Source organism: Coloeus monedula (assembly GCF_965178545.1).
Source record: "Coloeus monedula genome assembly, chromosome: 37".
Taxonomy (NCBI): domain Eukaryota; kingdom Metazoa; phylum Chordata; class Aves; order Passeriformes; family Corvidae; genus Coloeus; species Coloeus monedula.
In genome coordinates this window covers 141,238-153,714 of record NC_138817.1, presented here as the reverse complement: position 1 = coordinate 153,714, position 12,477 = coordinate 141,238, and the positions used below count along the sequence as shown (strand labels likewise).

The 12,477-nt window shown below is 56.8% G+C and overlaps 1 protein-coding gene across 2 annotated transcripts; it reads left to right on the top strand.

Moving 5' to 3' along the window:
* The first annotated feature begins 3,503 nt into the window (after positions 1-3,503).
* On the top strand, positions 3,504-10,148 carry LOC309584231 (uncharacterized protein). Of its 2 annotated transcripts, XM_082300191.1 has the most exons (3): positions 3,504-3,595; positions 7,827-7,905; positions 8,092-10,148. In XM_082300191.1, exons 2-3 carry the CDS (start codon positions 7,854-7,856, stop codon positions 9,348-9,350), a joined length of 1,311 nt encoding a protein of 436 aa, XP_082156317.1. In that variant the 5' UTR covers positions 3,504-3,595; positions 7,827-7,853; the 3' UTR covers positions 9,351-10,148. The 2 variants fall into 2 exon arrangements, with proteins under 2 accessions (XP_082156317.1, XP_082156318.1); XM_082300192.1 differs by lacking the exon at positions 3,504-3,595 and having other exon boundaries at positions 7,806-7,905.
* Positions 10,149-12,477: the final 2,329 nt, after the last annotated feature.

Genomic DNA, 12,477 nt, shown 5'->3' with positions numbered 1-12,477 from the left:
CTGATCTGGGTCCGATTCAATTGCCGACACCACAGGACCCATACTGGGAGTGACCTGGGCCCCCTGGGTGGAACTGGGGGAACTGGCCCAGCTGGGGCTCAGGATTGTTCTCCCCCGGCGCTGCCCCAGGTCCTGCTGTCACCCCCGGCCCCACAGAGCCGAGGGAAATGGGACAGCCGAGGGACAGGCTGGGCAAGGGACATGGGACAGCCAGGGAACATGGCCTGGCCCAGGGACACTGTGCTCCAGCACTCTGGGCTGTTGTGCCCGGGGCGTTGCCCTTGGGCTCCCAGGACAGGCAGAGGGGGCAAAATCCCCTCCAGGAGCTGTTGTTGGCTCGAAGCTTTGGTGCTGGACATTCCCACGGAGCCACCTGCAGTGGCCGGAGCCCGGGCGGTGCCCGGTGCCACCAAAGCCGCTCCGTCAGTGCCCTCCTGCCCCGGGCAGGGCAGAGAACACCGAAGGAAAGGCCCAAGCTCGGCTCGGGGCAGGGAGAGGGCACTCCCCTGGCACTGCCAGGGGCACCACAGACCCGGCCTGGGGAAAGGATTGGGATTTATGTCCCATCGAATTGCGGCAGGGATTTGATTGGACATAAATTCCAGTCATTTCCCCATGGAATTCACATGGCAGTGGGCTGGGGGGGAGATTCGTCCATGGAATTCTCACCTGACTGGGATGAGAGTGAGATCCATCCATGGAAATTCCATGGGAATCCCTGCATTCCCAAGTTCATCCTTCCTGAATCCCACATTCCCATAGAAATTTCCCCCCACACCCACCTTTGTGTTCCAGACCCTCCCGACCACATCCGATGTATTTTGGGAGCTCTTCCACACAGGTGTGTCCCAGGTAATGCTTCATCTGCTCTGCCAGGATCCCTTTGGATTCCCAGCACCTCTGCGGGATCCAGGTGGCACCGTCAGACACTGCAAAGCTCCCAGATCCCAGCTGGAAGGAGATGAAATCCCACCCAACGTAGCCGTGCCGGTGGGATCCATGGACGCTCCGTTGGACAGGAGGTCACAGCTGGAAACCACCTGCACTGTGGGGAGACCTGGGAACGAGGAGAGAACGGACCCATGGAGTCGTGTCCCAGCCCCAAGGAGCCCCTTGCAGCTCCCTGGATTCCTATGCCAGGCCCACAGATCCCATCCCACTCCCACAGATCCCATCCCCAGAGATCCACCCCATTCCCACAGATCCCAGCCCAGCCCCCGGCTCCCCCCCACTCCCCCCGCTCTGGTTGTACCGGCCCCGTCTCCAGGTCACTGTCAGCCACGTGCCGGTTCCTCTCCTTGAGCCGGGTCTCGCTATCCCAATATCCCGGGTCTGGCTATCCCAGTATCCCGGGTCTGGCTATCCCAATATCCTCCTCGCTCGGCTCCCACTCCCATCCCCATGCCTGCAGCTCCATCCGGCCCCGCTTGCTGTGGCAGCGCTCGGAGGGGGTCCCGTCCACGTCCCCGTGATCAGGGACTGGGGGACCCCCAGGCTGGGCTCTGACAGTGCCACTTCCAGGTACTGCAGGGAGTGGAGAACTGGGGGGACATGGAGATCTGGGGGGGTGGGAGTTTGGGGATCCAGGGGGTCCACAGGTCAAGGGGAGGAGAGACTTGAAGAGCTGGGAGAGCTGGGAAAGAGGGTCAAGTGCTCAGAGTCAAGGAAAGGGGATGCAGGGACTGGGAGAGGTGGGATGGGGTGTCCAGGGAATCCTGTGCTCAGGAAAGGGGGTGCCAGGGGCCCTCAGAATGGCGGTTCAGGGGTCCCATTCCCGGGAATGGGGGTTATGGGGGTCCCGTTCCCAGGAATGGCGGTTCAGGGGGGGCCCAGGGGGTGCCGAGGTCCCACTCCCCCCTCACCGCCCCAGGAGCCCCCAGCCCCAGCGCTGGAGCCATCGCGCTGCTCCGGGCAGATCCCAGCGGTGCAGGTTGGGAGATGTGGCAGTGCCCGAGGGAGGGCAGGGGAACGGGGGGATCACTTCCAGCTGTCCCCAGGAAAGGCTCTGTAAATCCCAGTTAATCCCAGTCGCTCCCAGTGTGTTCCAAGGCACCTCCAGTATGGTTACACACACTCCCAGTATATCCCAGTTGCCCTCAGCATGTCCGTAGTCATTCCTAGACGCTCACAGTGGTTCCAGTAAGGTGTTTCTTATCCCAGTATCATACCAGTCATGCCCAGTATATCCCAGTTGCCTCCAGCATGCATCCAGTCCTTCCCAGTTACTCCAGTTTGCTTGCAGCATCATCCCAGTTTCTCTCAGTTGCTCCCAGTAGCCCAAAGTGTGATCCCAGTTGCTCCTTTACAACACCAATATGATCCCAGTAACCTCCAGCATGATCCCAGTCTCATGCCAGCACTCCCAGTATGGTCAGAGTTGCCTCCACCATGGTTCCACTTGCTTCCTAGATCAACCCAGTCAGTCCCAGTATGATGCCATTTGCTCCCAGTGTGCTCCCAGTTGCTCCCAGTCACCCCCAGTATGGGGGATGATATGCAGGCTGTGTTTCCCAGTCACTCTCAGATACTCCCAGTATTAGTCCAGTCACTCCCAATAGGATCCAAGTATGAACCCAGTGTGCTCCCAGTCATTGCCAGTATGAACCAGTTGCCCCTCACAGATTCCAGTTGCTCTCTTTCACCCTCACTTTTTTTCCAGTCACTCCCAGTCACTCCAAATTCCTCCCAGTAACTTCCAGCATGATCCCATTTGGTCACAACCACTCCCAGTCAGCCTCTGTGTAGTCGCACTCACTGCCAGGCTGATCCCAGTCACCTCCAGCATCATCCCAGTCCATCACAGTAGAAGCCCAGTTGCTTCCAATCACCCCCAGCATGCACCCAGTCACTCCCAGTTGCTCCTGGCATGACCCCAGTTGCTCCCAGCTGCTCCCAGTCACCCTCAGCATGATCCCAGTCACTCCCAGTGTATCCCATTTGCCCCCAGCATGGTCTCAATTGCCCTCCGCAGGTGTCCCAGTATGATCCCAGTAAGATTCTGCTCTTCCTCAGTGTGATTGCAGTCTCCCCCGGCATGGGCCCAGCTACTCCCAGTATGATGTCAGTAGGATCCCAGTACAGCCCAGTCACTGCCAGTATGATCTCAGCACGATCCCAGTACAAAGCAGTGACTGCCAGTGATGCCACTCCTGGGATCCCCCAGCCCTCTCTGCGTTCCCCCTCCCGGCTCTCCAGGCTCCGAGAGGAGCCCCAAGGGCTGCAAGTCCCCACGCAGGGTCCCCAGCAAGGCCCAGTTTGGATGTGCAGCCCCCAATGTTCCCAGTTTCCCTCTCCTTTCCCCGGGCCGGGTTCCCCCGCCCCCAGCGGGTGGGAGCAGCCGAGAGCCCCGCGCTGCCCATCCCGACCTGTCCCGGCTCCATCCCCGCTGCTCCCGCGGGCTGCGAGGGGCTCGGGAACGGGGCAGGGGGAAGGGGAGGAGGCGGAGGCGGAGGTGGGATTGGGGAGAGGCGGGAGGAGGAGGAGGAGGGAGGAAGAGGCGGAGCGGCAGCGGGAAGCTGGAGGAGAGGAGGAAGCGCTCGGCTCCAGCGCTCGCTGAACTCGCAGCCCCCCGGGACCATCGCCCCCCGTCCCGCAGGTGCCCGGGGAGGGGGAGCTCGCCCCAAATGTCCCGGGGGGGGTCCCTGGGTTTGGGGTTTTTTGGGGGGATGTTTGGAGCTTGCGGGACTCCAAAGCCGAGCCGCAGATGCCCTCGGGGGGACATCGGGGGTCCCGGGAGGTGTTTTTGGGGGTCCCGGTGGCGGTGGCGGCAGAGCCCCGGCGGGGGCGGGGGGATGCGGGTCCCCCCGCGGTGGGGGTTGGGCTTCCCGGGCCGGGCCCTCCGAGCTCTGCCGGGGCCCCGTGGGGACCGCGCGGGGGCGGGGGGACACCGGTTTTGGGGACCCCCGGGAGCCCCGGCTTCCCTAAGCGGGACCGCAGAGAGAGGAGACCCCCAGAAGCCCAAAGCGGGGAGCCCGAGGGGGGGGGGGGACCCCTGGGATTGGCGGGACCCCGGCGGGGGGGTCTGGGGGCTGCAGGGGCGGCACGGCCGGGAAAGGGGCTCGGGGGTCCCGGGGCCGGGAAATGGCTGCTCCCAGTATGAGCCCAGTTCCCCCTCCGAGTGGTTCCAGTTTCCTCATCAGTCCCAGTATGAGCGCAGTCAGTCCCGGTATGATCCTGGTCACTTCCCCTCACTCCCTGTAGGATCTCTGTTGCTCCCAGTATGAACCCAGTCACTCCCAGTCATTCCCCATTATGATGCAATTTGCCCCCAGCATGGTCCCACAGTTGCTCCCAGTTCCTCCCACTTTTGTCCAGTGTGTTCCCAGTTTTCCCAGTTACCCCTAGCGTAGTCCCAGTCACTGCCAGTATGATGCCAGTCTCTCCCAGCAGGGCCCCAGTCACTCACACTTGCCTCCAGTGTGGCCCCAGTGTGGTCCCACTTCCCCCCAGCACATTCCCAGTTGCTCCCAGTGTGGTCCCAGTCACCACCTGCATGATCTCAGACACTCCCAGTATATCCCAGTTACCCTGAACATTCTTGTGGTCATTCCCAGGCACTCCCAGTTACCTTGGCATGGTTCAGCTGCTCCCAGTTTTATCCCAGTCACTGCCAGTACATCCCAGTTGTCACCAGCATGCATCCTATCATTCCCAGTTGCTCCCAGTCTGATCTCAGTGTATCCCCCATAGGCTCTCAGTATGGGCCCAGAAGCTCCCAGTAACACCCAGTCAGGGTCCATTGACATCCACTATAATCCCAGTATGATCCCAGTCCCTTCCAGTATGATGCCAGTGGCTCCCAGTGTGCTCCCAGTTGTTGCCTGTCAGTGCCAGCATGAGCCCAGTAGCCTCCAGTAGGATCCCTGTGACTCCCTGTCTCTCCCAGTATATCCCAGTCACCCCCAGCATGCTCCCAGTCCTTCCTACTTCTTCCCAGTTGCTTTCAGCATGATTCCAGTTGCTCACAGCCATTCCCAGTCAATCCCAGGATGATTCCAGTTAGCCTCAGTATGATCCCAGTCTCACCCTGCTGCTCCCACCGTAATTCCAGTATGATTCCACTTGCCCCCAGCATAGTTCCAGGTGTTCCCAGTTCCTCCCAGTATGATCCCAGTTGCCCCTAGAATAGTCCCAGTCACTCCCAGTTGCCCCCAGCATAGATCCAGTTGCTCCCAGGCGCCTCCAGCGTAGTCCCAGTTGTCCCCAGCATGGTCCCAGCTGTTCCCAGTGTGTTTCCAGTAAGCCCCAGTATGGTTACAGACACTCCCAGCATAACCCAGTTCGCCTCAGCATGCTTGTAGTCATTCCCAGGCTCTCCCAGTTGCTCCAGTAAGGTTCTAGTTACCTCAGAATGATCCCAGTCTTTCCCAGTTACTCCCAGTTGCCTCCAGCATGGTCCCAGTTTCTGGCAGTTGCCCAAAGTGTTGTCCCAGTTGCTCCCAGTATGATTCCAGCTGATCCCAGCTGCACCCAATGTGTCCACATTTTCCTCCCAACATGGGCCCAGTAGCTCCCAGTAAGTCCCAGTCAGGATCTGTTCACACCTGCTGTAATTCCAGTGGCTCCCAGCATGATCCCAGTAGGAACCGTAGTCTCTGCCAGTCTTGTTCCAGTCACTCCCAGTATGATCCCAGTTACCCCAAACATGATCCCAATTGCTCCCTCTCAATGCCAGTACATCCCAGACACTTCCCGCCACTTCCAGTATGATCCCAGTTGCACCCAGTCCCCCTCCAGTATGGTTACAGTCACCCCCAGTATGACACCAGTCACTCCCAGATACTCCCAGTATTATTCCAGTCATGCCCAGAGTGACTCCCTGTCATTGCCAGTGTGGGCCCAGCTGTTCCCAGTATGAATCCAGTCACTCCCAGTTACTCCAAATATGATCCCATTTGTTCCCAGCATGGTCTCTGTTGCTCCCAGTCACCTCCAGTATGGTTCCAGTCACGGCCAGCACCTTTCCAGTCACTCCCAGTCTGATTCCAGTATGATCGCAGTCACTCTCAGATACCCCCAGTACTATTCCATTCACTGCCAGTATGATCCCAGCCAGTTCCAGTAGGATCCCAGTATGACTGCGGCATGGGCACAGCTGCTCCCATGATCTTCCAATGTGGTTCCAGTTGAACCCAGTTGCCCCTAGTATAGTCCCTGTCACTCTCCATATGATCCCAGTCCCTCCCAGCATGGTCCCAGTTGTGCCCAATTGCCCCCAGTTCAGACCCAGTCGCTCCCACTTGCTCCCAGTAGCCCCCAGCATGGTCCCATTTCTCCCCAGCATGGTCCTGGTTGCTCCCAGTGTGGTCCCAGTCAATCCCAGTATGGTTATGGATACTCCCAGTATATCCCAGTTGGCCTCAGCATGCTTGTAGTCATTCCCAGTCCCAGCCCAGTTGCCCCAGTAAGGTTCCAGTTACCCCAGTACAAAGCAGTGACTGCCAGTGATGCCACTCCTGGGATCCCCCAGCCCTCTCTGCGTTCCCCCTCCCGGCTCTCCAGGCTCCGAGAGGAGCCCCAAGGGCTGCAAGTCCCCACGCAGGGTCCCCAGCAAGGCCCAGTTTGGATGTGCAGCCCCCAATGTTCCCAGTTTCCCTCTCCTTTCCCCGGGCCGGGCTCCCCCGCCCCCAGCGGGTGGGAGCAGCCGAGAGCCCCGCGCTGCCCATCCCGACCTGTCCCGGCTCCATCCCCGCTGCTCCCGCGGGCTACGAGGGGCTCGGGAACGGTGGAGGGGGAACCCAGGGTGTGGCTGGTGCTGGGGGGAGGAGGAAGAGGGATTGGGGAGGAGGAATGAAGAAGGAGAGCAAGAAGGGACGCGGGAGTAGGAGAAGGAGGTGGGAGGAGGAAGAGGAGGGACAAGGGCGAATCAAGTAAAGGGGAAGGAAGAACGAGGTCGAGCACTCCCTGAATTTGCAGCCCCCCACCCGTGGGAGCATTGTCCCCCCATCTCGCAGGTGCCCGGGAAGGGGGAGCTCGGCCCAGATATCCTGGGGGTCCCTGGGTTGGGTTTTTTTGGAGGAGGGGATGTTTGGAGTATGAAGAACTCCAAAGCTGAGCAGAAAATGCCCTTTGCAGGGACATTGGGGGGTCCCCAGGAGGTGTTTTTGAGTGGTCTTGGTGGTGGTGCCAGCAGAGCTCTGGCAGCGGGCAGGGGGATGTGGGGTCCCTCCCGCAGTGGGGGTTGGGTCTGCCCCGGGTCAGGCACGGCCAATTCCAGCCCGGAGCCAGGGGGCTGCGGGACCCCTTGGGAGAGCCAGAGGGGGGAACTTGGGGACCCCCAGAGTGGGAGAGCAGAGAGGGGCAGTACCGGGACCAGAAGAGCCCCGGCAGTCTGGAGGAGCGAACCCCTGTGACACCCAGGACCCCAAAGTGGGGAGCCCAGAGAGGGGGGGGGCGCCGCCATTCGCGGGACCCTCAACAGCCTGGAGAGGGGGAGGGGGGACTCCTTGGACCCCCTGCACCCCAAAGCAGAGAATAAGGGGAGAAGGATCCCTTGGACCCCATAATCCCCAGCATCCCTAAGTGGGGAGACCAAAGACGGGAGCTTTTTGGATTCCTGGACTCCCAGCAGCCTGGGGAGGCCAGGGACCAAGTAGATGGGGGACCCCAATACAGGCGTGACCCCCAGCAGCTGGGACAGGGGGGAATCCCCAACATCAGAGTGGTGGGACTAGAGAGAGGGAACTCCTGTGAGGCTTTTTCAGGGCTGAATGTTGGTGTTTGGGAGGTTTTTCTGGACCCCAGATGCCCAGTGACTTGTAGAGAAGGACTTGGGCAGGGGGACATTCAAATTCAACATGCTCATCCCTTGTTTTTCCCCAAACCAGGATTTCCCATTCCCAAACCTTTGCCAAATGGAGGAGGAAGCTGTGAGGAAGAGGAAGATGCCCCGGGAGCCCCAGGCAGGTGAGGAAGAAGTCCCTGCCCCTTTCCCCCTCTCTCCTGCTCCATCTCCCAGCCCAGCATCGCCCCCGGCTGCAGGACAACCCCGCTGCCGACGCCGTCCTGCCGGGGACGGACTGGGGGGATCTCCTTCCCCTTCCCTGTGGCACGCAGGCAAATCCCATCCTCTCCTTGTCCTTCCTCCCCCAGACAAGGAGCTGAGGACAGAGCCCAGGGAGGACAAATCCCCGCGGCAGAACCTGGTGGAAGAGTCCATTTTGAGCAGCTCCATGGCGCAGGAATCCAACGGGGAGGAAAAGCCCCGGAGATCCCGCAGGAGGAGAGGCTGCAAACGCAGCCCAGGGAGCTGTGAGGAGGAAAGACCCACCCTGTGCCAGGAAGGCAGCCGGAGATCCAGCCAGAGCTCGGACCTGGTGGTCCATGAGCAGCTTCAAACTGAGGAGAAGCCCCATAAGTGTGAGGAATGTGGGAAGAGCTTCAGCCGGAGCTCCCACCTGATCCTCCACCAGAGGATCCACACTGGGGAACGGCCCTATGAGTGTGGGGAATGTGGGAAGAGCTTCAGCACGAGCTCCAGCCTGATCCGCCACCAGATGATCCACACTGGGGAACGGCCCTACGAGTGTGGGGAATGTGGGAAGAGCTTCAGCCACAGCTCCAGCCTGATCATCCACCAGAGGAGCCACACTGGGGAGAGGCCCTACAAGTGCCTGGAGTGTGGGAAGAGCTTCAGGCACAGATACAGCCTGACTCTCCACCAGAGGTTCCACACTGGGGAGAGGCTCTATGAGTGTGGGGAATGTGGGCAGAGCTTCAGACAGAGCTCTGAGCTGATTATCCACCAGAGGAGCCACACTGGGGAGAGGCCCTACGAGTGTCCTGAGTGTAGGAAGAGGTTTCATACCAGCTCCCATCTCCTCCTGCACCAGCGGACACACACAGATGAGAGGCCCTTCCGCTGCCCTGACTGCAGCAAGGGCTTCAAACGCAACTCCCACCTCATCAGGCACCGGCGCATCCACACCGGGGAACGGCCCTATGAGTGTCCTGCGTGTGGGAAGGGCTTCAGAGACAGCTCTGACCTTATCTACCACCAGAAGATCCACACTGGGCAGAGGCCTTATGAGTGTCCCGAATGTGGGAAGAGGTTTCAGATGAGCTCCGAGCTCCTCAAGCACCAGCGGATTCACACAGAGGAACGACTGTTCCACTGCCCCGACTGTGGGCAGGGATTCAACACCAATGCCCACCTCATCAGGCACCAGCGCATCCATACCGGGGAGAGGCCCTACGAGTGTCCTGAGTGTGGGAAGAGCTTCACCGAGAGATACAAACTTATCTACCACCAGAAGATCCACACCGGGGAGGGGCCCTACAAGTGTCCTGAGTGTGGGAAGAGCTTCATCCAGAGCTCTCACTTGAACAGACACCAATGGAGCCACCGGTAAGTGAAGCCCTGCGAGTGCCCCGAGTGTGGGAAGAGCTTCGTCTGCTGGTCCAACTTCATCCCCCACCGAAGGACTCACATTCCCTGTATCCATGTTGGGAAGACACCTGGCTGGTTGTCTCCATATCCTGAATCTCCACAGTCACCAGGGAGGATGATATTTTGGAGGTTCTGAGGGGAGATGGTGTTGGAGAGGATGAAAGTTTGGTAAGAAAGTTTCACAGATATGTAGGCTTGGCAGAAAGATCTCTGAATGTAGAAACTGGGGATGAGGTAGAAATGAAACCAAGTTTTGCTATAGAGTAAAAGATGTTTTGCTGAAACACTAACCACTGAATAACTGAGAAGGCAAAGGTTGGAGATGAGTTGGAAGGAGATTTTTATGATTAGGACAAAGGTACGTGACTACAAACAAAGACATGTTTTTCACCAAGTAAGTAAGTCTCAAGAAGAGCATAAGTAAATAGAAAACATATCTTTACCAAAAAGAGAGATATGGCAGGCAAACAAGAAATGTCAATTTAGCAAGAAGAAGAGAGGTCAGAGAATTTCCCATTGTAAGCTTAAATTGTAACTTACTCTTGTGATTGGATAATAATGACTATAATATGGTGATGGTAGTAGCTATGATAGGCTATAGGCAAATGTAAAGGTATTGTGTCTGCTGCTTATTGGTTGTTATGTATTAAGCTACTCAGCAAAGAAAAGTATCTAATGCTTTGTAACTTGAACAGCGGGTGGCTTCAGGTATGCCTACAGCTGGAGCTGGCAGCTGTAGGGCTGGCTCTGGATACCCACTCCCTGAACTGCTGTAACTTCACCTATGCAATAAAAGCTTTCAAGAGAGCCACCTGAAGTCCAGACATCCTTTGTGAACCTTTCTTGAATAAGATGGAAGAGTTTTCTCCATCTCTTTGCACTCCAGAAGATGAGAGGCCTCGATCTGTCACCTCAAAACCCCTGAATCCCACTAAAAAATGTTAAGCTCCCACTCCAAATGGCTCAGTCACATTCCAAAAGTACTTGACCCTACAGCCCCCTCAAAATCCCCAGGAGGGGCTGGATGGGCATTCAGAGGGTCTGGACAGAGTGGGAGGTACATTGGGGGGGTGGGCAGTGGGAGGGGGCAGGGGTTTGGAATGAAGAGCTGAAGGCTGGGGATGAAGAGCTCAAGGCTGGGGGGAATCTCCTTTCGGGGTATCCCCCACATCTGAGGGCATTTGGGTTATCCCCTGTTCCTGAGGGGTTTTTTGGGTACCCCCCGATCCTGAGGAGGGGATACAGGGAGACAAGGGAGGGCACGTGGCTCCGACACTTGGAGTGGGCACCACAGGGAGGGACATGGGGAGCCCATTTTGGGGAAGATCCTGCTGCTTTCTGCCAATTTTGGGGGCTATAAATGGCTTTTGGAGTTTTCCCGCTAATTTCAGGAAGCTGAGGTGACACCCCTTCCTCATTCTGTGACTGTGAGGAGATGCCATTTTGGAGAGCATCCTGCTGCTTTCCCCCAACCTGGGGCAGGGATATAAATGGCTTGTGGGCCCCGTGCCTCATTTTGGGGGTTGCGGTGACCCCACGGTTCCACCAGTGTCTGAGGGAGGGCTATAACTCCCAGTTTTGGTGGTTATAAGCAGCTTGTGGGGGTCCCACGTTTGACGGAGGCGCCCAGCCCCCACCCCAAAGCAGCCTTTGGCCAATCAGGGCATGCGGCGATGATGACTCAGCAGTTGCCATGGAGATGTGCAGGTGCCAGAGACCACAACACTTTTAAGCCAATCAGAAAATGCACAAAACAATTTTTACTCAGTCAGAGCTTTTCTCACCGATGACTCCTGCATTGGTTTGGCACAGCCTGGTTTTTGGTGGCGAGGGGGCCACAGAGGTGGCTCCTGTGAGATGCTGCTGGAAGCTTCCACCATGTCCAGCAGTGCCAATCCCTGCTGGCTCTGAAGATGGACATGCTGCTGGTCAAAACTGGGCCAATTACAGAGGCTGGTAACGCCTCTGGGAGAACAGATTTAAGAAAAAAATCAAAACAAAGTCACAGTTTTGGCTTCTGGTCAGAGAAGAGGAGGAGGTGAGAATGTGTGAGGGAAACAACGTGGAGACACCAAGGTCAGTGAAGAAGGAGGGGAAGGAGGTGCTCCTGATATGCAGAAAAGACTCCACTACTGGAATTAGAAGAAAAGTAGGTATGTTTATTCCAGCGCTGGGACACATGGGGGGATAGCTCCTCCAAAGTCATGTGTGCCGGCAGCTGCATTCAGCTTGGTATTTATCGGGTTACAAGTTCCATATTCATTGAATTTCCCAATACACCTATACATATCCATTACCTAGCCCCGCCTAGCCTCGCTTTGTATTACAATGAGCCCAAAAGTCATTTACATCCGCGTTGTGCTGGCGCAGTGTTGTCTGGTGGTTGTGGGCAGGGGTCTCTGAGATGAAATAAGAGTCTTCCTCAGATGAAGTAAAGGGTCTTCCTCATCCTGAACTTTTCACCTTGCTTCCCTGCGCCTGCTCTTTATGTCCCTGGCCCAAGTCTAAACTTCAAGACTGGTTTGAGTTAGTTTTAGGTTAAAAACAGGATCTTTGGTCAAGATTCCTTCCCTTTATCAATAGTCTCATATCTTCTCATCCTGTTTTGGTAGGCACAATAAGTGTTGGGCAAGCTGTATGCATTGCTTCTAACAAACAACTTCTTAGCAAATCATTTAACCTCTGCTTCCCCATCCCCCCTGATTCAGTTCCCCCTTTGCTATATAGTAAAATCTTTTACTAATACGTGAATTCTTTTGCTAATAATGATTTTTTTTTAATGATAAGCATCCCTCAATGCCTTTCCATGTGCATTTGACAAAGTAGTTAAAACTGATAACCTTTTTAGTACTCTATAGTTCCAAACAAGCAACATAATAGACAACACAAGGCAGGCACTAACCAAAATTAATAAGAAAATTATGGGGTGACATTACATATTTAGAATGCCAGTTGTGGTAGGTGACCACCCAAAAAGCGAGTCCCACCAGTTATGACTTGTATCTTGTTTTACTCTTTGCAAGATTCTGCTTATTTCTTGTGTTTCATGATGGATGGTGACTAAGGTCTTTTTCCTGTTTCTTTGGATT

Coding starts and splice junctions, on each gene's coding strand:
- LOC309584231 (XM_082300191.1), top strand. CDS start 7,854: ATGGAGGAGGAAGCTGTGAGGAAGAGGAAGATGCCCCGGGAGCCCCAG. Junction 7,906..8,091: donor GCCCCGGGAGCCCCAGGCAG/GTGAGGAAGAAG, acceptor TTCCTCCCCCAG/ACAAGGAGCTGAGGACAGAG.